General features: G+C 38.1%; 1 protein-coding gene across 24 annotated transcripts in view; it reads left to right on the top strand.

Moving 5' to 3' along the window:
- ST8SIA1 (ST8 alpha-N-acetyl-neuraminide alpha-2,8-sialyltransferase 1) overlaps positions 1-27549 on the top strand; it is a 150945-nt gene that overhangs the window by 88198 nt on the left and 35198 nt on the right. For 23 of the 24 annotated variants that reach the window (XR_006204724.1, XR_006204723.1, XR_006204725.1 and 20 more), the window contains one exon: positions 8591-8683. Coding sequence is in view for 21 of the 24 variants with exons in the window: in XM_042946015.1 (XP_042801949.1) it covers positions 8591-8683 (93 nt within the window). In the remaining 3 variants the exon portion in view is untranslated. Of the gene's footprint in view, positions 1-8590; positions 8684-9175; positions 9251-27549 lie in introns of those variants that run through there. The other variant, XM_042946034.1, reaches the window with a different exon arrangement.

The raw sequence follows: 27549 nt of genomic DNA, 5'->3' as shown, positions 1-27549 counted from the left end.
TTTATTTATTGTAAATAAACAAGACTAAGATTGCATTATAGGCCATCAACATTGCTGTATTCAAATTCAGAATTAATGAGTGTTTGTGGTTAGGGTGCATAGCCCAGTACTAAGCATAATGTTCATAGAATGATGGGAGAGGTGAGGACTAAGAATTCAAAGAGTTAGAGCTATGTGTGCATGTGCCTTTGATTTAATTTAAAGAATAGCGCCATTTTCTTTTTTTAAATTAAACTATAATTAACATATAACATTATATTAGTTTTAGGTGTACAACATAATGATTTGGTATTTGTACGCGCTGAAACAATCACCACAATAAGTCTCATTTCCCTATTACCATATAAAATTACATAATATGCAATAGGGTAATTTTTTTTTTTTTTAATTTTTTTTTAACGTTTATTTATTTTTGAGACAGAGACAGAGCATGAACAGGGGAGGGTCAGAGAGAGAGGGAGACACAGAATCTGAAACAGGCTCCAGGCTCTGAGCAGTCAGCACAGAGCCCGACGCGGGGCTCGAACCCACAAGCTGTGAGATCATGACCTGAGCCAAAGTCGGACGCTCAACCGACTGAGCCACCCAGGCGCCCAATAGGGTAATTATTGACTATAGTCATCATGCTCTATGTTACTCCCATGACTTATTTATTTTTTGACTGGAGATTTGTATTTCCTGACCCCCTGTTCCCATTTCTCCCACTCCCATCCCTGTCCCCTCTAATAACACCAATCTGTTTTCTCCATCTATGAATTTTGTTTTGTTTTGTTTGTTTTGTGTTTTTGATTCCACATATAAGTGAAATCACAAAGCATTTGTCTTTCTCTGTGACTTAGTTCACTTATGGTAATACTCTCAAGGTCTATCTGTGTTGTGACAAATGGCAAGATTTCATTCTTTTTTATAACTGAGTAGTATTCCATTGTATGTATATACCTCATCATCTTTATCCTTTCATCCATTTTTTAAAGTTTTTATGTACTTATTTTTGTGAGAGAGGGAGAGACAGAGAGCGAGAGAGAACAGGGAAGGGGCAGAGAGAGAGAGGGAGAGAGAGAATCTCAAGCAGGCTCCATGTTGTCAGCGCAGATCCCACAAACTGTGAGATCATCACTTGAGCCAAGATCAAGAGTCAGATGCTTAATCGACTGAGCACCCAGGCATCGCTATCCTTTCATCCATTGATGGACACTCTATGTCTTTTGACTGGAGAATTTAGTCCACTTATATTTAAACTAATTATAGGTAGGTATGTACTTTTGTCATTTAGTTCATTGTTTTCTGGCTTTTTCTAGTTCCTCTTCGTTTCTTCTTCTTTTGTACTCTCCCCCATATGGTTTGATACCTTTCTTCAGTGTTATGTTCCAATTCCATTCTTATTATCTTTTGTATATCTACTGTAAGTTTTTGCTTTGTGACTACCATGAGGCTTACATATATCAGCCTATATATTCAGTCTAGTCTATTTTAAGTTGCTAGCAAGTTAAGTTTGAATACATACTAAAGCCATACATTTTTAGTCCTCTGTCCATGTTTTGTTTTTGATGTCATGTTTTACATCCTTTTATTTTGTGTATCCTTTAACTAATTATTGTAATTATGATTATTTTTACTCGTTTTATATTTTAACCTTCATGGTAACTTTGTAAATGATTAGTCCATTACCTTTATTATATATTTGCCTTTACCAATGAAAATTATACTTTCATATGTTTTCTTGTTATTAATAAGTGCCCTTTCTCTTCAGTTTAAAGAAGTTCCTTAAATTTTTTTTAATGTTTATTCATTTTTGAGAGACATAGAGATACAGGGCATGAGCAGGGGAGGAGCAGAGAGAGAGGGAGACACAGAATCTGAAGCAGGCTCCAGGCTCTGAGCTGTCAGCACAGAGCCCGAGGTGGGGATCGAACCCATGAACCGTGAGATCATGACCTGAGCCAAAGTCAGACACTTATCTGAGCCATACAGGTGCCCTAAAGAAGTTCCTTTAATGTTTCTTGTAAGGCCAGTTTGATGGTGGTCCTTTAGTTTTTGCTTGTCTGGAAAGCCCTCTATCTCTCCTTCAATTGAATGATAACCTTGCCAGGTAGAGTCTTCTTGATTGGCAGTTTTTTGCTTTCCATACCTAGAATATATCATGCCATTTCCTTCTGATCTGCAAGGTTTCTGCTGAAAGTCTGAATATAGTCTTAAGAGGGTTTCCTTATATATATTAAGTTGTTTTTCTCTTGCTGCTTTAAGATTCTGTCTTTAACTTTGGTATTTTTTAAAAGTTTATTTATTTGTTTTGAAAGAGAGAGAGAGAGAGAAAGAGAGAGAGAGAGAGAGAGACCAGGGAAAGGACACAGGAAGAGAGAGAGAGGGAATCCCAAGCAGGCTCTGCTCTGTTAGCATAGAGCCCAACACAAGGCTTGATCCCACAAACCATGAGATCATGACCTGAGCCAAAATCAAGAGTTGGGTGCTTAACTGACTGAGCCACCCAGCACTCCTAACTTTTGACATTTTAACTGTAATGTGTCCTCGTGTGGGTCTCGAGATGTATCTTTTTTTTTTTTTTAACTCTCTGGACTTTCTAAATCTGAATGTCTATTTCATTCCCCAGGTTAGGGAAGTTTTCAGTAATCATTTCTTCAAGTAAATTTTCTGTCCCTTTCTCCTCTCCTCCTGGTATCCCCCATATTATGCAAATGTTGATCTACTTGATGTTGTCCCAGAGGTTCTTAAACTATCTTCACTTCAAAGTTTTTTTTTTCTTTTTTTCTTTTTGCTGCTTTGTTTGGGTGAGTTCCAATGTTCTGCCTTCCAGATGACTGATACTTTCTTCTATTTCATCTACTCTGCTGTTGAAACCCTCTAGTGTATTTTTCAGTTCAGTTATTGTATTTTCCTACTCTATGACTTCTGTTTGGTATTTTCTTTTTTAAAAATTTTTAAATGTTTATTTATTTTGTGAGAGAGAGAGAGAGAGAGCAAGTGGGGCAGGGGCAGAGAGAGAGGGAGAGAGTGAATCCCAAGCAGGTTCCATGCTGCCAGTGCAGAGCCCGGACATGGGGCTCAGTCCCACAGATGGTGAGATCATGACCTGAGCCAATATCAAGAGTCAGATGCTTAACTGACTGAGCCACCCAGGTGCCCCTGTTTGGTACTTTTTTATATTTTATATCTGTTTGTTGAAATTCTTTCTGTGTTCATCCACTCTCCTGAGATTGGTGAGCATCTTTGTGATCATTACTTTGAACTCTATCAGGTAAATTACTTATCTCCATTTCATTAAGATTTTGTTCTGGGGTCTTATCTTGTTCTTTCAACTGAAGAATATACCTCTTCCTCATTTTTCTTGACACTCTGTGTTTGTGTCTGTGTATTATGTCAAACAGTTATGTGTCCCGGTCTTCAAAGAATGGTTACAGGAAGATGGGGATCTGTTTTAGTTTGCTGTCTGTTCAGTGACCTGGGGTTGGTTGCCTGCCAGGAACTGTTTCTCTAATTGTTTAAGACCTGTGGGGCCCAGATACACAAGTTCCCCTTGGCCCAGAGCCAGGTGTTTGAGGGGCATCCTTTGTGTGTCCTGCATGCAGCTGCTGACTTTGGAGACACGGGTCTACAAGACAGCACCAGACTGGAGCATGTCCTTCCACAGGCTTTGGCAGGGCAGAGGAACAATAGGATTCATGCCTGCTAAGTTTGGAATTTTATATCAAAGGAGGGAATTGGAGCACCAGTTCAGGGAAAGTGGTGCCAGCAAGGTAGGAGAGTGCAAAAATAACCCATGGAATCACCTCCATTCCTGAAGAGAGTTCCAACAGACCCTTGCCCTTCTGGCAGATGCTTTAAGATTAGCCCATGCATTTCATTCACATATGGTCAAGGTGCTTTTCAACTTGCCATTTTCGTGCTGATTCCCAGGGTAAATGAGTCTGTGCACAAGCCCTTTTAAGATGGGAGTCTTAGTTTCCTATAGTCCTTTGGGTCTTCTGGGTATAAGCCATGCTGGTTTTCAAAGCCAGACATTTTGGGGCCTCGTCTCTCTGATGCAGGTCCCAGGGGTTGGGGTGCATGATCTGGGGCTCAAGTACTTTTCTCCATAGGGATATGCTCTGTAATTGTGAGATCACTCCCACCTGTGGGTTGCCATACCGGGAGTGGGGTTTGTGACAAGACCGTGTCTCTGTCTCTCCTACCCTTCTTGATGTGGCCCATTTATCTTTTGTTGTGGAATTACTATTCAGCCTGTTTTCGGGTCTTTTCCAGGGAGAATTATTCTATATTTAGCTGTAGATTTGGTGTGCCCAGGGGAGGAGATGAGTATGGGGTCTTCCTATGCCACCGTCTTGAATCCCTGCAAAGAATAGGGCCATTTTCATAATGCACTCAAATTCTTTAAAAGCCTCATTTATGGTTTATAATATGAGAGTAATTAAGGGTTGATAATCTGTTTATAAATTATTCTTATTTGACCATTTATGGATCTACTTAGAAATGGTTGCTTCATGCACAATTTTTGGGCACCCTGAGAAAATTGAGGTAGTATCATCCATTCAAAATTAAATATTTAGTGAGTACATATGATTAGAAAGCATGTAGTATGTCTGGTATTAGACTATAGGGTGCAGGGACAGTTACAGTGAGAGAACAGATCCAAAAACAGCCTTACCTGCACACAGTGACATACCACATTACTTCAAAGTGTTTTTTCAGTATTAGGATATAACAATATCACACTTTTCTTTGCTTAGGTATTTTCAAGTGCATTTTTAAAATTTTACTTTATTTGTTACTTTTTAATGTTTGAATTTAAATTCTGGTTAGTTAACATATAGTGTAATATTGGATTCAGGAGTAGAATTTAGTTATTCATTACTTATATGTATCACCCAGTGCTTATCACAAGTGCCCTCTTCAAGTACATTTTCTAATGCTAAAAATTTATTTCTTGTTTTTCTTTTTTATTTAATTTTTTTTTAAACGTTTATTTATTTTTGAGACAGAGAGAGACAGAGCATGAACGGGGGAGGGGCAGAGAGAGAGGGAGACACAGAATCTGAAACAGGCTCCAGGCTCTGAGCGGTCAGCACAGAACCCGACGCGGGGATCGAACTCACGGACCACGAGATCATGACCTGAGCCCAAGTTGGACGCTTAACCAACTGAGCCACCCAGGCGCCCCGATTTCTTGTTTTTCAAAGTAAATGTTTGCTCTATAACCCAATACAACACTTAAAAAATAATATTGTTGAATAAAATTTATCTGGAAGGTCTGGAAGCCAGAGGTAATGGTAATTGCATCTTGGAGATGATTTGGGTGGCTCAGAGATACAAGTGAGGGTAACATAATTTTGGTACCTTGGAATTAGGCTCAAATGTGTATTTTGCATACTTAATTATGTATAACATTTTTTAAAGTTTTTATTTAAACTCCAGTTAGTTAAGATACATTATAATACTAGTTTCAGGTATACAATATAGTGATTCAATACTTCTTCACAATACCTGGTGCTCATCACAACAAGTGCCTTCCTTAATCCCCATGGCCTATTCAGCCCATCCCCACACACACCTCTCCTCTAGTAACCATCAGTTTGTTCGATGTAGTTAAGAGTCTGTTTCCTGGTTTGCGTCTCTCCTTTTCCCCCTATGCTCGATTGTTTTGTTTCCTAAATTCCACATATGAGTGAAATCATATGGTATTTCTCTTTATTTGACTGACTTATTTCATCAGCACAATACTCTTTAGCTCCATCCTCATCACTGCAAATGGCAAGATTTCATTCTTTTTTATGGCTGAGTAATATTCCATTATGTATATGATTACCACTTCTTTATCTGATCATCAGTTGATGGACACTTGGGTTGTTTTCATAGTTTGGCTATTGTTGTAGATAATGCACAACAAACATCAGGGTGTATCCCTTTGAATTAGTGTGTTTGTATTCTTTGAGTAAGTACCTTGCAGTTCAATTGCTGGATGATAGGGTAGTTCAATTTTTAACTTTTTAAGGTAACTCCATATTGTTTTCCAGAGTGACTGTACCAGTTTGCATTCCTACAAACAGTACAAGAGGGTTCCCCTTTTTCCTCATCCTTGCCAACACCTGTTATTTCTTGTGTTGTTAATTTTAGCCATTGTCACAGGTGTCAGGTGATATGTCATTGTAGTTTTGATTTGTATTTCCCTGATGATGAATGATATGTATGACATTTTAAAAGTACTGTTATGATTTTTTTTTTTCTGTTTAAAGATTCTTCTTCACCAAACCCAACCACTTTACTCCCCAATTCAAAGAATACTCATTTCTCATCAATTCTGTGATCAATCTTTCAGGATCATGAGCACGGTTACCAAGACACATTAGCCATTAATATCTGTTAATTGTGCCAACAAACAATAATACAAATTTTGAAACACTTTTACACAATTAAACCTTATTAGAAACAATTTGTATTAAATATGCCTTCTTTGTAAATCTATGTAATTATCAATTTAGGAATTGAGGAGCTAAAATTACAGTGTGCTTTTTCTAAGAAAAGAGCTATAAGGAAGTGCCACAGACATTTGCACTTGAAGAGAAAGTTTACCCAGAAGAACTTAAGGCAGATACTTACACCAAAATACAGTGTCATTATTTTCCAGAAATGCATATGTTAAAAGGTTATCTTAATTGTTTTAAGCATTTCCCTATGTTGTAGGATTTGACAATCAGTATCCGGGAGTTTTTCTTGAGCTTTTACTATGTGACAGAAGGTATAAAGGAACCCAGACATAGGAACGATGGGTCAACCTACGGGAATTAAATACTGCTATGTGTCATTAATAATGTCAAAACAAGTTGGCTGAACTCCCCAGCGGTATTCAGAGGTTATAGTTTTTCTGTAACATGTTTGATTCTAAAATGTTATCAAGATCAAATCTTCCTTACGAGATAAATGCCCAAATTTTAGCTTATGTTTTATCCTTGAAATCACCTTCATCTTTGCAAAGGTCAGTTAAATCACAAGATCATAGCACCATTGCCGGATGAGCCTGGTTGGTAATGCTTAAGCCCATTCCCCCACAAGGGTTCTCAGAAACCCCGCAAGATACGGTGTGACCACTAGGCTCTAGACATCTCAAGAGGAGCCCCTGTGACTTGGCTTCCCCTTCACCTGCTCACAGTGACCATTGTGTTTGTTCTTAGTGGGCACTCAGCAAAAGTCACCAACTGCCTGACCAATTAATCTGTGGGTAGCTGCCTGAAAACCCAATATCTCATTACTGTAGAGCAGATGAAAGGAACATTCCAAATCAACTGAGACAGGTTCCACCCAGGATGCCCTGATGTGGTAGGAGTCACAGGGCAAATACAAGATAACATCAAGGAACTTGAGCTGATCAGCTGAGTGGGTGCATGGACATTTCCATGCCCTGGGGAAATTTGTAAGGCAAATTTAGTAGTTGGGGGAATGGCAGAGCTCTTGTTCACTATGAACGCATGAAATTTTAGTTTGTTGAAATAGTGACAAGTTAGACATGCCCTGATGTGGTAGGAGTCAAGTTAGAGCTATGGGTGGAGAGGAGAAAGTAGGACAGAGTAATAAAAGAAAACCTAATGTAAAGTACAGATTCATTTAGGGTCTTCATAAATAATATGTATATATTTAGTTATATGTATATATACTTCTGATACATGATATTTTTTAGTTTTTACTATGTGTGAGGTATCAAGCTAGGGACTTCTTACACATTTTTTACTGTAATCCTTAGAACAGCCTCATTAGAAAGGAAAAGCCATTATCCTCATTTTGTGTAATGGGGAAACTGAGGCCACGCAGATGAATTAACTTGCCTAATGTTCCCCTGGTAGAAAGCCATGGAATTTGGATATGCAGTTGCCATATTTTCCATTGTAAACATTCATAAGACATTGTGGCCAAGGAAAGCAGCCGGCGCTGCTGGGGTGGTGTGTGTGTGTGTGTGTGTGTGGTGAGGGAGGGGAGTTATTTTTGTCACCAGGAAACCATCACCTGTACTCTTTCCCTTGGCTGAACTGGGACAGTGGAGAATCAGTGCATTTCTTTAGATAACAAATCACTATGTGTTCACCAGTAGTCAACACATACATTGGGCATATATTGATTTAGATGGCAGAGTTTGCTCTGAATGTACATTGTAAAATTTAGAATTTGGGAAAAGAAAGAAAAACCATAAGCAAATACAATTCTTACCTGTGTCTTGAGGTTTTGGGGTATACAGAGAACACTGTAGTCCTGTGTCCTTAATGTACCACACCCTCTTGAGTTCCAGTTTCAAGCCTAATACTTCCTGTCCTACCACCTCAAAAATATTTTGAATGGAATAGTTAATGTCTCTTTTTTAATAGATCACTTAACTCTCTAACTGACATTTTCTTTCTTCTAAACAGGACTAGTTTTTATGACTGCACTTTTAAGATGGTTATAGTTAGTCATCTAATGACTATTAAAAGGAAGAGGTGATAAAAATGATTATTTTTGAACTGAGCTAGACCTAGTAAAATTCCCATTTGTCATGAAAACAGACTTGATTTAAAAGTTTGTAAATCATTCTAAAATGTTTTTGTTTCTCTAGATGCAATCTTCCTCCTTTGTCAAGTGAATACACTAAAGATGTTGGATCCAAAAGTCATTTAGTGACAGCTAACCCCAGCATAATTCGGCAAAGGTAAGAGTTTATGACTTTTGTTTGTGAGGAACTAAAGAGGAAGGCCTTTGAAGTATTTAACATCTTAAAGACAGTGAACATAATTCAGTTTGAGAAATAAAGAAGAAACCCATCTGGACAGGCAGGAAAAATGAAGGAGAGAATTGTAAATAAACTAAGCAGGATTATGGGAATCTAAACACTATTTTATGCTTCTTCTGGGACTCTGTTTCTTTCTTTAGAGGTGGTAGAAATAACATGAAAATTCATTGTTTTGCTCAAAACAAGCAATAGCCTGCTTAGTCATTCCTACTACTCTCCAACTTCTTGGCTTTTGTCCCAACTCGTTGATTGGCATTGATTGGTGAACTGCGTTAATATTGGTTTTGTTAAAGAATAAAAACAAAAAATGACCAACCTACTGTACATGTATGCATGAACATAATAATATGGTTAGAATGCAAAGGAATTTTTAATCATGTGATGATCTTATTCTATGTTACAATCAATCAGATTTAGGAACTCAGATGGAAAATTCTTGCTCCCAAATCAATTCTAGAGATCTTGACAGCTGCTGTGGAAGCTTCGGTGGGTTGGTCTCTAGTTGATGAAGCCGGTCAGTACACTATGGGCTGTTTCTCCAAGGATTATTCATTATAGAGAATGACTCAATCCCTGTGAAAAGAGGAATCCAACATTGCCTCATATTCTCCCATACAGATAACTAGCAATTAGGACTGAAATACCCAGATGTTGTGGGCTCAGCCAGTTGTAATCTAAAGGAGTCCTATCCAAGTGACTAGCACCTGTGTGTCACTTTATAAGCAATGCTGCACCTGCTTGTTTGGGTTTAACAGTAAGCATTCTCACACAATAGATCTTTAGAAATGCAACCCAACAATTTTTAATTTTGACAGATAGTGTGAAATCACCCTTCTAAAATGTACCATTTACTTTCTCTTTTGTAAACGATAAGACTACCTGTTTCCCAATACTAAAAACGACATTATGTACTATTCATCTTTTAAGTTTTTGGCAGTTTGTTAGGTGGGAGATGATATATTACTTTTTACTTAATATGCATTTTTCTGAATACAGCAAAGGCTGAGTGGGTATTGATTATTAGTATTTCCCCTGTGAATTGCCTGCTTGTATTTTTTGCTCATTTTGTGTGATTTTTCTTTTAAAAAATATATTCCTGTTGATTTATAGGAATGGTTTGTATGATAGATATTAACTATTTATATTATAGATATGTTTGCTGTATATGTAGCAAATATTTCCTTCTAGCGTATCATAGATCTTTTAACTTATGTCCTTTCAAAATTTAACACGTTTTATGCATTGAAATTTCCTTTTCCTTTATGGCTTTATTTTTCAATCTTTCTTTGGATGATCCTCCTTATCCACATCCCCTCCATAAAAAAATATTATCTTGTATTTTTCTAGTGCATTTATAGTTTCATTTTTCATATTTAAGAAATTCAATCCATGTGAATATTTATTTTTATAACAATACTTTTATTGTCTTTCAATAAAATAAATATATGTATAGGAGGACACATAATTATGGTAGCAAAAATAAGGTTAGAGAAGATAGCATTATTGATTTCTTTAAAAGAAATTCTCAGCAAGGAACTCTGCTATAGCCTTTGTTAGGATATATTGTTTAGAGTGCATTCTTATCTTTTAAAAAACAGTTTTATTGAGGTGTAATTGCAGGTATAACCTGCATGGTTAATGTATATAATTTGATGATTTGGGGCATATGCATACACTAATGATACTTACTACCACACTCAAGGTACTAAACATATCTATCACCTCCAAAAGTTTCCTTGGGCTTCTGTTTTGTGTGTGTGTGTGTGTGTGTGTGTGTGTGTGTGTGGTAAGAATGCATAACATGAGATCTGACTTCTTCACAAATTGTTGTTCAGTGGATATAAAGTGCATTCTTCTTGACTGCACCCAGAACAAAGAGATTAGTTAGGACAGTTGAGACGCAAGGTTAGAAAGGGCTTTGCAGGAAGTCACGCTTACCTTCTGAGTGCTTTGTTATGGGCTCAGAGAAGAGAGGTTGTTCTAATATGGCAGCAGAGTGTATTGGATGTTCAAATTCACTGCTATTGTTCGCTTCCTTTCTTTGCTGAGTTTTGTAGGTAGATGACAGCAAGGATCTGTTCATGGGGTTACCCCTTCATCAACATACTGCTTCTAATTCCTTGGGCCTCAAATAGTTTTGTTTAAATATCCTTTAAAAGTATTTTAAAAATCCATCATTGTTTCCTTGATCATTTTTAAGTTATCTAATTTTTTGGCATAAGGTTATATTTCACCAAGTATGTACTTTCAGTGTATTCTATATTGTGCATATGCTTTAAATATATATTGCCAAAGTCTCAGAAATGCAGATACAGCTCTTTGGATGTTACCTGCCCTTCTAACAAAGTCAGTGTTCTTTGTTGAAGTAATTCAGAAGTCAAATTGTCTTTCTGTAAGAAAAAGGCTGACCACCTTTTAATTCAAGTAGGTGTTAAAATGTAACCCATATAATCATCTTACTTCTGAATTCTAATTCCTCAACATAGAAGTAAGGTATGGGGATTGCCAGTAGTTTATCCTCTGGATAAAATGAAGTATAGCTTCTTTGTATTTCTTATAAGGATCTTTTTGTTCTTTCTCAAGGGACACTCCCTCAGAAACTGTATCTTGGAAATGTTTCTTTGTTTGCCTGCCTGAGTGGTTTTTACCCTCTGAGACAATGCATCATTGTAATATTTGGGTGATAGGAGGTGTGCCTTTTGTGAAGTGGAGAAGGGAGAATTATGAAAGTAGAGCCTGGAAAAAAGATTGTTGCCTAGGCTGTCGGATAAGTTTTAGGAAAGGATATATGTGGAAGTGGAACTTGGAAATTCACAGGGGAAGAGGAGATAAAAATGCAAGCTTCACAAGAACAATGCTGCCAGGATGTTCATTCAACAAATACTATTTGAAATCTGCTCTGGGACGGGGAGTACTAACTTGAATGACACACGGCTGAAGTTCCCACCCTGGAGTTGCTGACAGTCAGCAGATATTCCCATGATCCTATTGAATGGTCTGTTGAAGAGTTTTAGGGGTTCCCTGAACCCCTTCTGAAATTTATACAAAACTTTCATGTATGTGCACATATTATAGCATTTTTTTTTATCAGATTTTCCATAGTTTCCATTACTCACAAATATTTAAAATTTACTTGGCCTAGCCTGAGTCATTCTACAGTAACATGATGTAAAAATAGAGATGAGACTTCTCAAAGCTTGTTTCAATACAGTTTTTGCAGTAGAGTTGAAAACTCAATTAGCCATTTACCTGCAACAGGAGTTCAGTATGTATTTGGGAAAATGATTATTATACATAAAAACTGGAACTTAATTGATTGTCCTATTATGACATTAAGAATTCATTTGTAAACTTTGAAGCTCTAACTTGGGAAATGATTATTTGCAGCCACTAACAAAGAGCATCAGGGTCCTGAGTGTGTGTGTGTTTCCTGGTAGGCATATGAGAGGCGGTAGTACAGGTGTGAGCAGCTTGGAGTCAAGAATCTTTCACCTTGCTCTTTAGACCCTAGCATGTTGTTTAGCATTCAAGACATGCAGAGTAAATGTTTGTGGAATGAATGAATATATTTTAAAAATCTCGTGAAACCAAATTTTACAAATCAAATTTGAATGTGGTTTGATTTATCTTATAAAAAGAGATTTTTGGGGGGCACCTGGGTGTCTCATTTGGTTAAGTGTCTGACTCTAGATTTCCGTGGAGGTCATGATTTCATGGTTGGTGAGATTGAGCCCCGCATCGGGCTCTGTACTAACAACAGGCTAAAGGAGCCTGCTTGGGATTCTCTCCCTCCCTCCCTCTCTCTCCTCCTCCCTGGCTCTCTCTCTCTCTCTCTCTCAAAATAAATAAGCTTTTTTTTTAAAGAAAATATTTTGTTTTGGTGTCGGTTAAAATATCTATGATCTTAAGATGAGGAGATGAATTTTTTAGTAACAGATATTTCAAAATAGTATTAGTGGAATACTTAACTGGGAAGACTTATTTACTCTTTTTTTTAAAAAAGTTGACATGAATTAGGAAATAAAATCTTTAGAACAAATGGAGTATAAGTGAATGGTGGAATTAGCTTTTTAAAATTTGTACATGCTTAACTTTTAATTCATTAGGAGGACTTGATATGAGACCCCAATATTTATTGTGAGGTTCTTAATATCATATAAAGCCTGGGTAATCTCTTTCCATACAAGTGGAAGAGACTTCATCCAATGGTTATTGCCTCTGCTTTTGCTAAAGACAATTGGGAGTGTAGCAATATTAGCAGGGAGAACAATTGCTTGTTTTATTTCTGTACTTTTAAAAAATAATTTGAGCATAGAGGAAAATAACTTTGCTCTAAAGAAGATTATAGCAGTTTCTCTTTAAAATTCTATATGACTCATGTCTCAGATTGTGTTCCTGAAACTTCCATATCTGTTCTGCTGGATGACTTCTTTTTTCTTTTCTCTCCAAACTCAGAGCAGCTTATCAGTGTTTGCATCAAGGCTTGGCAGTCACTGATAGCCGCTCAGTCTAACGTCTGTCATGATACAAGAGCATTAAAAAGCAGATACTAAAACTGGAACTAGAGAGAGTAGAAGACAGAGCAGAGATGCTTCTAAAAGGGTAGAGATCTTTATGAAGTTTGTGTCTGGGAGGCAATATTACATACATAATGGCGAGGAACACAAGTTTGGCTTTCAACCGATTTGTGTTCAAATTCTGGTGCCAGTACTGACGAGTGCTTCTACTTGCTGGCTAGTAACGTTAGTTCCTTAACCTCCCATCTGTCAAGTGAGAATAAAATTGTCTTGACGATGGTGAGAGATACAAATGAGGTAATATAACTGTGTCCGGTAGAAGCTGTTCTGGCTGATATCCACCAGAGCTATTCAGGAGGACTCTCCTGATGGAATACATTTTGTTCTTGGATAAAACATTTTCAAATGTATTATTGGGTTCATCAAATTTAGGGACTCTCCAAGGGTATTTGCACACCTCTCCCCAAACAAACAAACAAACAAAACCCCACAAAATAGAAAATGAGGGAACTAAAACTAACTATGAGATATAAAATTCTGATCTCAATGCTGAGAGCTGGAGATCAAGCCCAGGACCTACTATGCTCCTGTGTGTCCCACATTAAAGCCCTGTTAAGGGATTTAATGTGATCCCATGTCCTTAGCAGCCCCTAGCTTCCAACAGAAGCACATATTTCTTCTGGAGGAAAACTCTTGGAATTCCCATATATCACTTTCAAATAAACATAAGCTCATGTAGCAAACACTGAAATGCACACAGGCCATTAAAATTGAGAGTCCTCAGAGGCAAAGAGCAAATGACAAATTACAGACACAAATGCCTTAGAATATACTGGAATTGTCGAATGCAGTATATAACTAAGAATGAAATTTTTATAGAACAAAAGGAATAAGCCAATAAGAGAATATCAAAATTAACTACGTAACCCTGAACAAGAGCCAAGTAGAACATTTAGAAATGAAAAGTATGATTGTTGAAATGAATACACATCAGATTACACATAGCTGAAGGAGAATTGGTGAGCTGGAGTCTAGGATGGGGAAAATATGGAAGCAAGATAACCAAATGTGGAGAATAGAATGAGAAGGGACTACATTAGAGTTGTGGAATTATAAAATAAAGGTAAAGATTGAGACTTTTTTAGAATTAAAAAATAATGTAATCCATAAATACAGGAAACACGAAGCATCAAACACAGTCAATTAACTTTTTTAAAAAATGCAAACCTAGACCATTTTAGTAAAACTGAACTAAAGGTAACAAGAAACTGTAAAAAGCTGCCAGGTAGAAAAGACAGATAACCTGTAAAAGAATGGTAATCAATTAAAAAGCAAACGTCCTCAAATAGTAAAAATGGAAGTGAGAAAGCACTGAAAAAGTACCTTCAAAGCACTGAAAGGAGAAACGATCAACATAGAGATGAGTACTCAGCAAATTATTTTCCAAAAGAAAATGTCTGTTTCTGAAAAACAGACAAGGAGAGTATTTATCACCAGTACACTTTCACTAAAAGAAATTCTAAAGAATGTATCTCAGGAAAAAAAGAATGTTCCTTCAGAAGAAAAAGCTGGTATGCAAAGAAATTGGTAAGCATATGAATGAATCTAAACAAACCTCATGTGCATAAAATAATAACTATACATTGTCTTTGCATACGATTTTGGTTGATGGTGTCAAAACAAAAGATACAACAAAAGTACTGGAAAATAACATCACATAAATTGGGAACGTGAGATCAGAGTTGAAGTGTTTTAAAACTCTTGTTTCAGTTTTACTGCACAATAACGCATCGCTTTTCATAGCTTAAACAGCAACAATCATTTTCAGTGTGTTTCACAGTTTCTGTGGGTCAGGAGTTTGGGAAGGACTAGGCTGTGCAGATCTGGCTCATGGCCTCTCACCCAGTGGCTGGAGTTGAAATGGCAAAGGATTGGGGAGCAGCTGGGACATCTCTCTTTCTCCCTATAGTCTTAGGGCTCACTATGGGGTCTCTCTTCATGGGCTAATTTGGACTCTCTCACAGCATGACAGCCTCAGGACAGATGGACTGTTTACATGGTAGCTGGCTTCCCCCAAAGCTAGTATCCAAAGAGAACAAAGTGGAAACGCGTGGCATTTTTAAAATTTAAATTAAAAAAAATTTTTTTTAATGTTTATTATTTTTGAGAGAGAGAGAGAGAGAGAGACAGAGAGCAAGGAGGGAAAGGGCAGAGAGAGAAGGAGACACAGAAACGGAAGCAAGCTCCAGGCTCTGAGCTGTCAGCACACAGCCTGATGCGGGGCTCGAACTCACAGACCACGAGATCATGACCTGAGCTGTAGTTGGCTGCCCAACCGACTGACCCACCCAGGCGCCCCTAAATTTAAATTTAAATTTATTTTTAAATGTTTATTTATTTTGGGGGGGAGGGGCAGAAAGAGAGGGAGACAGAGGATCCAAAGCAGGCTCTGTGCTGACAGCAGTGAGCCTGATGAGGGGCTCAAACTCACAAACTGTGCGACTGTGACCTGAGCTGAAGTCAGACACTTAACCGACTGAGCCACCCAGACCCCCAGAAGCACATGACATTTTTATAACCTCACATCAGAAGTGGCTTCTTAGTTTCCTCACACCCAGTGTCAATTCTATCATAGTCTTGTTTGAAGCAATAACACAGGCCCACCAGGTTCAAGGGGGAGGAGTCCTAGCACAGATCTACCTCTTGTTAGCAGGAATATCAAAGTCACATTGTTAGAAGGGTATGTATGATAGGAAACATTGTCATGATCACCTTTAGAAAATATAACCTGCTACAATCTGCCCTTACGCCTAACAATTCATATCCTTCGAACTTTCAAAATAAACTCAGCTCCCCCGGAGGATCCCCCAAGATTCATCCCATGACAGGATCGACTTAAAGTCCCAGGATCTCCGTAGAAGTAGCAACAAGAACAGGAACCAGAAAAGCATAACCTAAAACCAAAAAATACAGCAGAGGGGATTAAAAAGGCCAATGCAGATTTTTTTGAAATGTCTGAAGTGAATTTTTGAAAAGGTGGTAAATAAAAATTATTTTAAAATAGGCTTTTCATTATTTTTCTACAAACGCATTCTAAAAACAAAGGGAAAACTCCTGCTGTATACAAATATACATATCATGCTATGGATAATTTGAAAACAATGACACTCTTTAAACATATAAAAATTCACCAGTGTTTCTGTAACTTACCATATGTCTGTACTGATGGAATAGTATGCAAGGAAATTTAGAAATAACATTCATGAATCATTTTTTTTTGCTGACTTTAAAAAATGTTAATTCTTTAAAGAATTAGTTGCTTTTTATACAGTTATACAAAGTTCCTAATGTTTCTTTGGCAATGGGATGTAATGGAATTTTACAACTATATAAAAAATTACCTTTGCTTAAGAAACAGTATTTGCTGTGTGAACATAGTTGACTGACAAAATTATCTACCATCCAGTACATGAATAATTTTAATAAATAGCAAATGCTCATGTTAGAGTATTAGGTGAAAAAATAAGTATATAAACATGTATATGCTTTAATTATATAAAGTTTTATGCATAGAAAATCTCTAAGGAATAAGTCAACATTTTCAAAATTTGCTGCAAGAGTTGATACTAGGAAAGAATCATTAAAAAAGGCTTTGTGGGGCGCCTGGATGGCTCAGTCGGTTAAGCATCCGACTTCGGCTCAGGTCATGATCTCAGGGCTCCTAAGTTTGAGGCCCATATTGTGTCCGGCTCTGTGCTGAAGGCTCGGAGCCTGGAGTCTGCTTTGGATTCTGTGATTGTGTCTCCTCTCTCTCTGCCCCTCTCCCATTCACACTCTGTCTCTCTCTCAAGAATAAATAAACATTAAAAAAATTTTTAAAAACAGGCTTTATTTTATATTTTCTCTTAATAAGAACTCATTTTGATGATACAGCCTCCCTGTGAGTTAGAAGGGCAGACTATATGAATAAAACCCCGATTTGTGTGTATGTGTTCTTGTCCCTCCAGATCCAAGTGATATTAGCTTGGACCTCACATTTTGTGTGCTGAATTTAGAAAGTCAGAACGTTCTCTGGTCTTTCTAGTAACATTTTCCTGGGGGCAGTGGAAGTGAGCATGGCACCGGGAACCCAACTCCTGAGGCAGAGTAGTTATTACGTCAGTGTCCATTTATTTCCTCCCTTCCCTCCCACTCTGTGATCTTCCAATCCTTTAGCATTAAATAGCAGGTCAGAGCAAATGTTACTCTAAAAGCATTAATTCATCATTAGTAAATAGATTTTAGAGTAGCCTAAATTCTCCTGGCAATTTGATGCAGGTCCATGGAGAGAGAATAGGTTGCATGCCAGTGATGAAACATTAGGGGGTGCCTCAGCAAAAGTAGCAGTTTAAGAATCTTTACACTGGATCTATATTGACATGCAACATATTGAGACCACTGTACCAAAAATTTGTACCCCTCCCAACCTTCTTTTTAATATTTACTTCAGTTGTATATTTTTGGTGATCAGCAGAATGTCAGTGAGTTTCAGTTGGAGTGGAAGGAAAGGAGAAATTGAAGGCAGATTACTGGAAAGACAGCATTGGCCGTATGGTCTGAGATAAGTTACTTAACCACTTTGCATATAGCATAGCAGGAAAAATGTTAACAGCACCAGAATTTTGTTTAGAAAGTGTGTTGTGTATGAAACTATTTATTGCTAATTTCTGGGAGTTAGGGAGAGACTCAAGGATGTGGTATTGATTCCAGAGTTGAATATGAGTAGTAGAAAAGTATAGAGCCATTGGGATGAGCCAGAAGAGAGGAGAAAAAGAAATAAAGAAGGGCTAGAAAAAGGAGAGGTGGTAAGGAGCAGGAGAGAAATCTTTGGGAACCTTAGGCAGGTTGTCTAGGAAAGAACTGAAATGTCTAAAACCAATTATAAATTGTTTTTCAGAAACTATGTGTCCTGATATTATTTCCCTGTGACCTCCCCTCTCACCTTCTTTTACTCTTCAGATTTCTAATACACCTATGCATTTGTGTGTGTATAAATGGTGGAGGCACTGTTTCATCTGGAATCAACATGATTTGTGCTCTGAATAATGGCACTTAGGGGCAGAAAATGTAACTTGAAAGTGTAACTTTACTAGGAATATTCAGATTGAAATTCTGGGAGGTGCTACACTTTTGTTGACTGCATGCCCCCTTTAAAATGTAGAGACACCCTCTTGACTCACAAAGGTATTTCCTTAGAGCTAAGGCATTTGTGCCCCAGCTTAATTGTGGGAGGCAACCTTAAATGTAACGTCTGAAACTGGCTAATTATCTTACCAAACTCCATACGTGCTAAGAGCTTCTTTGGACAAGACGGTGGGGGTCCATCTGTGAAGAATTCCATTTCATGGAGTTGATTATATATTCAGTGATTTAAGATTTTTCAGCTATTAATGAATTTTACTAATTAACCTCACCAAAAAAGGTAAAATAGTAATAATTATTAGTATGTATATGAATATTTCTATAGTCTCTGTGAAAATTACTTTATTGTTAAATTTATATTTGTAATTAATTTTACTGGAGCATATGAATTACGTGGGTTAAATAGAATATAGTTTTGGAAATTATTAATTATAATTGTATGTGATTATATATTGGTTAAAATCAGTTATATATTCTTATTGAAAAATGCTTACTTCTTAACTTGAATTATAAGAACAGGTCTCTTTAAGTTTCTATTGTTAAATTGCTTTAATTTTTCAATAGAAAGATTTTTTTAAGATTTAATTTTTTAAGTGTTTATTATTTTTTTAATGTTTATTTTTATTTATTGATTTATTTATTTTTTTGAGAGACAGAGTGCAAGGAGGGGAGGAGAAGAGAGAGAGGGAGACACAGAATCAGAAGCAGCCTCCAAGCCCCAAGCTGTCAGCATGTTACGTGTTTATTTTTGAGAGAGAGAGAGAGAGAGAGAGAGAGAATGTGAGCAGGGGAGGGGCAGAGAGTGCGGGATACAGAGACTCTGAAGCATGCTCCACACTTATAGCAGAGAGCCCAATGTGGGGCTCAAACCCACAAACTGCAGGATTATGACCTGAGCCAAAGTCAGACACTTAACCAACTAAGCCACCCAGGCACTCCTAGAAAGACTTTTTTTAAATCAGAGTTTTACTGTTTGGCTAGATCTCTAAATCATGATATGCACTTTGACTTAAGTTTCCATTATTAACTTTCCTATCTGGCTCTCTATATGACACAATGACACACATCTGCACACATAGCAACAACCAAGGAGGAGAGCATCTTAGAACTCAGAGTTGTGGTATAAATAATGGACAGAGGCAGAATATAAATTGACAGGACAGATGGCATATTTTATAAATACTATTGTTAAGTGCTAATGAAGGGAAAGGCAGAAGGAAGGGATACCATACCCGCAAAATACAATTACATATTTTATTGATTATGAGATGTACAATTTTTTATATTTTAGTATCTGTGAGGCAGAGCTGCCTTTTATAGCCTCTGTTGACCTGGCAGAAGCTGAAACATAGTTGATGCTACCTGAGCAAGGAGGACCTTGGTCATAGATGCTCTCATCCTGTCATCTCATTGATGTCTGTGCATTGTTAGTACTGTATATATAGAGTTTGTTTGGCATTTAAAATATCTCTATTTTGTATTTAAAAAAACATGGAGGGGCGCCTGGGTGGCTCTGTCGGTTGAGTGTCCAACTTTGGCTCAGGTCATGATCTCACAGTTGGTGATTTCGGCTGCACCTGGGGCTCTGCACTATGAGGAGGCTGTTTGGGATCCTCTCCCTCTCTCTCTGCCCCTCCCCCACTCATGCTTTCTCATCTCTCTCTCTCTCTCTCAAAATAAATAAGTAAACTTAAAAAAAAGACATAGAAACAGAACAGAAGGGTGCCAGTTTGATTTGTAAATGAATTATTATTTCAGAGAAATCATGGAGGCAATTCTATATTTTCTTATAAAGCAGCAGAATAAGAGGGGAGAAAATACCCACAAGTAGATGCAAGTGTATTAGAAGCAGTTACTAAGATGGATGTAAAATGATCTTGTGTGTCACACACCAAGGGGTGTAAGTGAACGCAGGAAAAATCTTGCAGTTCCTTAGAATCCATGATGGAGGTCAAAACATGTACAGGCTAGTACAGGACTATCTGTAGCACTATTAGAAAAAACATTGAGTCCTAGTTTTATGGGCAGTGTTCTTCTTTTCTGTATCATTGGTAAATAATATGACTGCATCTTGTATGGGATGAAATAAAATTTCTTTTAAATATACAAGACCTGCCTGTTACTCAGAAATTAAGGTGATCAGATAGAAAAGAAAAGGGCAACTCTTTGGAGGAAGAGGCCATGTGAAAGGGAGAATAGCAAGTGGTGTGTAAATGTTAGGTACATACAACTGATGAAGGAGAGGCAAGTGACATAGGTAGTCACACTGCTCTGATTTTTCGGTGAGAACGTTTGTGACAGACAAGTTAAGTGATGTGCTTCGGTCAGATATTAAGTGGCAGAACTGGCTTGGAGGTAGGGCTTTGGATTCTCTTTTCTTGGGAAGTCTTTGGAGAGACACCACCTAGGGGTTTATAGTTGGTATCGCAGCTTAGATAGTTCTGAATATGTGACAAGAGAAAACTCTATGAGGTCCATAAATGACTTTACCATTTATTAAAAAGAAAAGGGAGGATTTATTGATTTAGAAATAATTGGGTGAAACTCCTGAGAAGGCAAAAAAAAAAGAATGATTTCTGACTTCATAACACTATATCACAAAGCTTCTTCCTGCAACAGGAGATATGAAACAGTAAAAGAATACATGTTCAATAAATGTTTCAAAAAAACACCACAGGAAGCCACAAGATTACTACTTAAACATGATGAACCAGCAGGAAAAAGACCACAGGCCACTACAAGTTAATACAGGAAGCTTTTTGATGAAGGCATAATTTACAATATCTCCTATTTCCAGTTGTTTTTTTGAGCTATGTAAAACAGAAGCACCTCCTCGCAAAATAATTGCTTGTAGTGGTGGCTTTAACCCCTAACCATTTCCCATCTGGATAAAAGGCAATTACTTGTTTCCAGGATAAATTGTGATTACCCCTTACCAGGTTCTCTGCTTCTGTAACCTTCCACGCTTTTATAATCAATTCTCACAGCTAAATTATCTTGTGATATTTTAACTGTGAGATATTCTTTAAATCCTTCAAATTACACTCCTTCAAAGGGGCTGAGTCATCGTCCTCTCTTTCAAGCCACCTCTCCAAAGCCATGGGGCCCCTCCCCCTATAGACTACTCCTGCCATTTCTCCACTGGTGTGGACCTCCACTCTTCTTCATAAGCTTCCACATGAGGCTTATGAGCCACACTCTCAGCTTGGTGGCTTTTTTTCTCATATTGGAATAGTTTCTGCTCTTTATTGCTGCCATCACCTCCTGTTAGATGTGTTTACAATCCAAAGAGATGGCAATCGGCTGGCTCTTTCATATACCACCGAGAATTGCCCACCAATGGATAGGCAATCCCATAGCATTTCTCAACTCCATTTACTTGCCCACTTCCAGACGACTGTACCATATCATCCCCTTCCTCAAACTCCCAACGCCTCCTCCTCATCCATCTCTTCCAGGTCCTAACCTTGCTTTCTACTTCCCTGAGAAAACAGAAGTGATAAGAAGGAAGCCTGCTCTCACCCCAGCATCCTAGTTCCCTGTATGAATACAAGACAGTTACTACATGTCTTGTTTCTTCTCCTTTTAAATGTACCTCTTTGTAGTAAAACTTCTAAAATCTTAGCCAGTTGTTTAAATGGCATTCAGCAGTATCAGCAATGAATTCCAGTCCTGGAATCTTCTTATATGTTCTAATATCTACCTGATGCAAGGTTGTTATCCTAGAATCTTCCTTTACCATCATACTAGGGATTCCTTTCACTTTTACCCATTTTGGATCTCCTAATTCACAAAACCTGTGTCATCTTCTTTCTTGGATTATTGTTTTCATCTTGGTGGTGCCAATTCTCTGATAGCTTCCCAGGAAGGTATAAGGAAATTAAAAATTGGGGCACCTTGAATGTCTGAAATTATCTTTATTCTACTCATACTTGATTGGTATTTTTAGTAGGATTTTATTTTTAGTTTGGAAATCCTTTTCCTTTCGCATTTTGAAGACATTTCTCCAGTGTTTTCTAGATTCCAGTGTTATTTTTGAGAAAACAGATGTCATTTTGATCCCTGATGTTTTGGATATGACCTGGATTTCTATTTCTTCCTGCATTCCAAACTGGTCTTCTCTTTACTCCCACCCACATACCCTTCCCCTTAACCATCCATCTCAGTATTTTGAAATTTTATAATGGTGTGCCTCATTATTGGCCTGATTTATTCATTGTGCTGGTACTCACTGGATCTTTTCAATCTGCAAGTTCATGTCCTCCCACTTCAGAAAAAAATGTAAGTTATTTCTTTAACTCCACATTGTCAACTGCAATGGTCAATTTTCAGTTCTCACCGTACTTTACCTGTTAGCTCCACATGATACATTTGATCCTTCTCTCTTTCTTGATTCACTTTTCTAACTTAGCCTCCAAGTCAATACTCCTGATTCTCCTGCTGTTTCAAAAACCATTACCCGTTGGTAGATTTGCTGGCTTCTTCTCATTTCTTAAACCTGTAAACATTGGAGTGATCCAGGAATCTATCCTCTAACTTCTCTTTTTCTCTGTTTATTCATTTTCTACAAGATTTCTTCTGGTCTCACGGCTTCAAATGCTATCTATGATCTGATGACTCCTAAATTTGTACTGCATCTAGGATCTGTGTAATTATTCTCCAGACTCATATGCCCAACTCTAAGCATGGCTAATCCATTTGGATATCTAATATGAATATGAAACAATCAGTGCAGAACTCCTAAATCCCCCCCTCTAAAGCCCATGTGTTCTGTCATTTTCCCCATCTCAAAAAATGGAAAGTCTATTTTTCCAGTTTCTCAGTTCAAACACCCTGGAGTCCTCCTTGGCTTATCTCTTTTTTCTCACACCTCGCATTTGATTAAATCCACTGCCAGATTATGAGGAAACTACTTTCAAGCATTATAGCCATTCCTTCACCTTCTCCACTGCCACTACCCTGGTCCAAGCTTCCATCATTTCTCTCCTGAATTATTGCATTAGTCACCCAACAAATTTTTATGCTTCCACCCTTAGTACTTGTGCCATTTAGTAGCTTATCTCTCAGCTACAACCCACTTTTCTATACTCTGGTGATGCTAGAACCAAGACTCTATGATTCACACTTTTCCTTTGCCAGCTGATTCCCTATGAGGCTTCACAATAGGAGGCACTAGACAGAGTCTGGAGAAGGAAGAAGGCCCTTTGTCCTCCCTGTTGGCATCCTGTGGGTTTCCGGTCTCCTTGTGGCTCCTGTGACTCCTAGCAGCAGCTCCTAGCAGCAGCTCTTTTCCAGAGCAGTAGCTGATTCCAGTTGGCTGTTTTTTTCCAACACTTTCAAACCAGTCGACACACAGATAAAAGACTCGTATTTTGACTTTTAATCATTTGGCATTTGTAATACCACAGCAACCCAATCTGAAGATTATAGCCTGTTACATTAGCACAAAGTGGAAGAATTAGTTTATATGTGGCCATCTCAAACTCTTATGCTTCCTTCCTGTCTTCTCTCTTTTCAGGCATTCTCTTCCTACATGAGCTTGTTTTTCTCCCTTGAATTTTTGGTTCATACCATAACAATTATTTTTTGTGATACTCTGCAGCTCAGGGGGAAAAATGGCAAATATTAATTAATGTGATCAATTGTTTATCTCTTACCTGTCCAGGTGTGAATGTGTTAATGACAGGGCTGGTGATGGAGCAGTTGGAATGTCAGGTCACATCCCCAGCAGGGCATGGGGTCTTTGGAAAAACATATGCAGTATTATAGTCTAATTATATATTTAAATATTTATATTTGAAAAATTTAAGATATTTCCCTATTACCTTCGCAATTCAAATTATAGGAAGCCCAACCTCAGCAACATTTTTTTTTTTTTCGGTTGTTTAGGATTTGTAGATCTGTGATTCTTTTTTTTTTTAATGTTTTATTTATTTTTGAGAGACACACACACACAGAATGTGAGAAGGGGAGGGGGCACACAGAGGGAAACACAGAATATGAAGCAGGCTCCAGGTTTTGAATGGTCAGCACAGAGCCCAATGTGGGGCTCGAACTCACGAACCCGTGAATTCATGACCTGAGCAGAAGTCAGACGCTTGACTGACTGAACCACCCAGGCACCCTGAAGATCTGTGATTCTTAGGAGGGGTCACACACACCTTGGGAAGAACATGAGAATCTGGAAAGGCAGTGACCCAAGGGATCTTAATGCTTGTTAAAGAGAAATTTGGGTTAAAAAAAATTCTGAGAAATTCTGCTTTGCAATGGCCTTCTCCCCTATTTTGGTACCCTTCCTCCTGTTTCAGGTGATGTGATGTTCATTGGTTGCAAGAGTCCAATTCAGATCTTCTCAGTGCCCAGTCCTTATCTTTTCTGCTTAAGATGATAACAAATCACTTGATGAGCAGATCTTTTTTAAAGTATTAATTGGTGATAATGTGCTATTGACCCCCCCCCCCCCCAACAGTGGTTTTACTGGGACTACCTGGAGGAAACTAAGTGCATTAGCAAATTAGAAAAAGTATTTACCTAAGGAACTGCAGACACCTTGACTATCTTGGGGAGTGGGTGTTGGGAGGCATTTTAGGCAAAGGATTAGAAAGGAATCTTTCAGTGTTGCTTCTGCCACAACATTTGTATGGCTGGTTATTCCTAGGGCTTACCCTGCTGCCACAAGATTAATGACAGCTTTCAGAAAACTAATGGGAAACAGACTCTATTTTTCAGAATTGCAAGTCCCATCTACTTCTGTCTGCTAACACCAGAGGCTCTTAGAAGGTTGTCTGCTTCTTGGGATTCCGTCTCAGCTCATCGTCCCAGCAAATTTTGTGAAGTAAATAGGCTGCATTTTTTCAAATATTTGCTGGCTAATACCTGTGCCTAATATCAGTAAAAAGTCAGGAAGGCAGAAGAAGTTCCATAACACAAATTCTCATTAGATGGAAAAGTTTTCTGATTAGCAGCATTGTGTTACTGCGCAAGAGCTTTCAGTTATTGTTTAAACACATTTCTTCTTATTAACCAAATGTTTGCATATAGAGATTTAAAGCCCTAGCAGATTGAAACTAGGGGTTATTAGTATTTATACTTCTTGAACTCTGCCGCATTTAACACTGCTGTTTTTGGCTTCCTTGAAAGTCTTTTCTCCCTTACTTCCCAACATACCTCTTTTGTTAGCTTCCTTTGCTGGTTTTTCTTTCATCTATCCCCTTAATGTTGGTGTTCCCCACTGTTACTTCTCAGCTCTCTTTTTTCTTGTGTTGGCTTTCCCTTGGGGAAAACAAGCATGGCCTTTATCCTCAGTCATAACCACCAGTAGTGCAGATCTGTCCCGGGCCTTGGTTCACCTCTGTGCTTCAGATAGCCTTGTGTCTACCGGGTATCTCTATTTAGAAGCTCCTCAGTTCCAGTACGTCCCCAAAGTGAAATAATTATCATTCTCATCGAATCTTCCTTGCCCCTCTAACGGTGATTAGCACCATCCATCCAGTCAGAGGCAACTGACCTTCAAGTCACCCTCGCACCTCTTCATTCCATCATCTGTATCTACTCAACTGTCAATATAACGTTCACATTATTCATTCCCTTTTGTACTGTCTCCTTATTTCCACTGTCATGCCCTTGCCCTTCTTCAGGCCATAACTTAACAATTCTTTGCCAGAGGTCAAATGGTGTCCTAGGATCTTCCTTCAATGTATTTTTCCCCCTACAGTACAGATTTGTCTTCTCAAATCCAAAATTAAAATTTTGCCTGGCTCCCCATTACTTTCTAAATAAGTGTCAGTTCATCACCATCACCACCACCCCTGCTGCCCTCTCATTTGCCTCAAACTCCAGCATCACTCACCACTCCCCAAAGATTGTGCTCACCATGACCTCTGCATATATGTGATGCCTTCTGCCTAAATTGCCCTCTTCCTGGTCCCTTATTAGGCTTAGCTCTCAAAAGGCTAGACTCTACCTTTTTTATTTTTATGTTTGACACTGAGTCAGCCTACAGCAAGTAACTGGGTTAATATGTCCCATTCTGGTGAAATGCTCTATTCCAACTTTTAAATTAAATCACCATAAAAAATGACCAAAAAATCACAAGAGGACTAACAAATAAGGATAAGAGAAAATCAGACGCTAGAATCTGCAGGGAATTTCCACTAACTGCAGTGAGGAGGGAGTTGAGTTGAGAGTCATAATCCTAAACTAAGACTGCTGAACCAGAATAGCACAGAAATCTGGGAAGAAGATGGGAAAAGACTATGAGTCAACCCCACTCTATCCACTGGCAAAGAAACACAGAAAATCCCAAAGCCATGTGAACTTTTCTTAGCTTGATAGTGTCATGCCTTTCCTTCTCCCCATCAGCTCTTCTCTGTCTTCATCCACTTGGGAACCCTACTTCACAATATATACAACTGCCATGGGTAGAGAGTGACAGAGAGAGGCAGTGGTACTTTGCATACTAAGATGTGTAAGAACTTCAGGAAGATGTTCAAGGAGGAAAGATGTGAGGAAGAGCCCTAAGAATAGTCTAGCTGGAGGTGCAATTTTTACCTCCATCACTGGCTGAAGAAGAACTGAAGCCTACATATGATTCCCCAGGAGTCAGACCAGTTGGAGTAGAAGATCCTCCTTTGATCCAGCAGAAACATGAGATGAATGCTTGTAAGACACTGGAAATCAGGCTCAGAGCTCAGCACTTCAGTGTTCTTTGTAGGTCTAGATCCAAGAGAGAAAATGTAGAATCCCCTACCTGATCAGTAACTGCAGGGTAGAGGACACCATGCATCCATTCTGTAGCCAAATATTATTATTATTCTGGATCAGGTTTTATGGTTGTGTGTGTGTGTGTTTGGGGGTAGGTGGGTGTGGATGGGTGTTTACTGTTTAAGAAAAATAATTTTAAAAATTTCGTATAGATCACCCAAACACTTTGCATCACAAGGGAAAGCAATTTAAAGACCCAGAGGAAAAAATACACAAATAAAAATTCTTTTCCAGAGGGAATAAAAGAAAAACTTCCAAAGTCTTAGCTTGATATACTCAATATGAATTGACCTATTCAGGGCAAGTATGTTGAGGAGAAGAGAG

The sequence above is a fragment of the Panthera leo genome, chromosome B4 (genome assembly GCF_018350215.1).
Source record: "Panthera leo isolate Ple1 chromosome B4, P.leo_Ple1_pat1.1, whole genome shotgun sequence".
Taxonomy (NCBI): domain Eukaryota; kingdom Metazoa; phylum Chordata; class Mammalia; order Carnivora; family Felidae; genus Panthera; species Panthera leo.
Note: the sequence above shows the minus strand (reverse complement) of the source record. Positions and strands in the feature narration are given on the sequence as shown.